This window comes from Condylura cristata, unplaced genomic scaffold, assembly GCF_000260355.1.
Source record: "Condylura cristata isolate star-nosed mole 26May11 unplaced genomic scaffold, ConCri1.0 scaffold00012, whole genome shotgun sequence".
Classification (NCBI taxonomy): Eukaryota; Metazoa; Chordata; class Mammalia; order Eulipotyphla; family Talpidae; genus Condylura; species Condylura cristata.
In genome coordinates this window covers 56,166,616-56,168,512 of record NW_004567113.1, presented here as the reverse complement: position 1 = coordinate 56,168,512, position 1,897 = coordinate 56,166,616, and the positions used below count along the sequence as shown (strand labels likewise).

The following is a 1,897-nucleotide window of genomic DNA, read 5'->3' as shown; positions in this document are numbered from 1 at the left end:
GGCTGGAGCCCAGGCGGAGTGCCCGCCCGGCCCAGGCGGCCTCACACCCCCAGGTCTGCGCTGGCCCTGGCCTGCAGCCTCACGCAGCCTGGCCCCGGGGCACCACCGCCCACCCACTGCCTCCAGACATCGGGTGACAGGCTGAGGCCCCACCGGTCACCCCTCTGCCCTCCTGGGCCTCCTCCACAGGACAGCACAGCCGCCCCGGCCGGCCGCCTCCCCCACCCGCTGCGCTTCCTCCTCTGGCAACAGCGTGCCCACTCGCCACCCAGCGGCCTCTGTCCTTCCAGGCTCTCAGCCTCGGGCCCTTCCCTGACCGCTGCTCCCCATCAGCCACTCCCGTCCCTTGGGCATGCGGCCTGCCAGCGGGCAGGGCGGGGAGAGCGACAGGGCACTCACGCTGCTGCGGGATCAGCGCGGCGCCTCCCCCTGCACCCTGCCCCCCCCGCACCCCCACCTGCCTGCGGCCTCCCGAGCCAGGAAGCGCAGGGTGTTCCCCGTGGCACAGTGCTACTCAGGCCTGAAAGGGGACCCCAACACTGGCTACCGCGTGGGTGAGGGCCCCGCGCGACAGGGAATGAGCCGGTCACAAAGGGCCAGCACGCACAGCCAGACGGGCCTCGGCTGGCCACGCGAGGGGGGGCGCTGCCCAGGGCCTGGAGGGCGGGGGCGGGGGGCCAGGGCGGCCCTGGAGAGGCGGGTGGGGCTGCTCGGCAGTGGAACGAGCTTGAAGACAGAACTGTCTGCCTCAGGTGGCAAAAGTAAGTCTGTGTGTTTTTTACAATAAAAATAAATGAAAAAGCCACACCAGCAGATCTGACAGCAGCAGGCGCCCGAGGCCGGCGCCACCTCGCCCAGACCCTGCCCGCTGCGGCCGGCCCGCAGGCTTAGCCCCAGGCCCAAGAACCCCCACCCAGAGCACGAGGGTGGGGAGGAGGGGCTGTGGCCTCGCACCTCCTGGCACCTTCTCCGCGTGCTGGCCAGGGCCGCCTGGGCCTCTGGGAGCCCCTGGCTCCGCACCCACACCCCAGAGTACAGGCCACGGCGGCACCGGGGAACGGCAAGGCCCTTCGCCCCCACCCCGCGGTCCCTTCTCCACACCTGTGTCCGTCGGGCTGGGCACCCTCGCCCTGCCCACCCCACGCCCTGCCCCCGCCCAGCCAGGCAAAGACTTTGCTCCTCTCAAGCCTCCTCTGGTGGAGCCACCGCCCTGGGCTCACCCAGGGTCAGGCCAGGCCCAGGCCCAGGCATCAGCCCGGGCACGTGGAGGCCGGAGGGCGTCCGGCGCTGCCCGTGGAGGCCTGTCGCAGCCTTCAGCCGTGAGCCAAGGCCCACCCTCCGGCGGGCACCGGGCCCGCGGGCCACACGGCTTCTGCACCTCGAGGTCTGTTCGGGGAACCCCACCAGCGAGAACTGTGCCTTGGATGAAGCAAGCAGGCGTCCGGCGGGCAGAGCGGCTGGCCAGGGTGGCAGGGACCGCAGGGCAGCTGCTGGCACCACGCCGCACTTCCCCCCTCAGGCCCCGCGCCCTGAGCAGTCTGCAACCTCTCAGCTCACTCGAGGACGCGAGGCCCTGAAAGCGGGAGGGGCACCCTGCCCGCCCGAGCCTCGTCCAGCACCCTGTGGACACCAAGGTCACAGGCTGCTGCTCTGAGGGCAGGTCCCACGCTGCGGGGCAGGCGGCGCAGGCCGGGCGGGGGCGCCCAGACCCTCCAGGCACTGGTCAGAACCGGCCGCCAGGCTGCCCGCAGGTTCCCAGGAGACAGAGTGGGCACAGCCCAGCAGCACAGGCCTCTCGGCCACTCGGGCCACTCCCCGGCCAGGCGGAGAAGCGCAGTGGCGAGCGCGGCCCCGGCAGCACGCGAGTCCCAGCCCAGCCACCTGCGGCCAGGAGACG

The 1,897-nt window shown here is 72.5% G+C and overlaps 1 protein-coding gene across 1 annotated transcript in view; it reads left to right on the top strand.

Moving 5' to 3' along the window:
* The first annotated feature begins 352 nt into the window (after window positions 1–352).
* The window catches only part of CCDC96 (coiled-coil domain containing 96), a 5,963-nt gene continuing 4,418 nt past the window's right edge, over window positions 353–1,897 (top strand). The window contains exon 1 of the mRNA XM_012724053.1: window positions 353–550. Within this exon, the coding sequence (XP_012579507.1) occupies window positions 353–550 (198 nt within the window). The remainder of the gene's footprint in view (window positions 551–1,897) is intronic.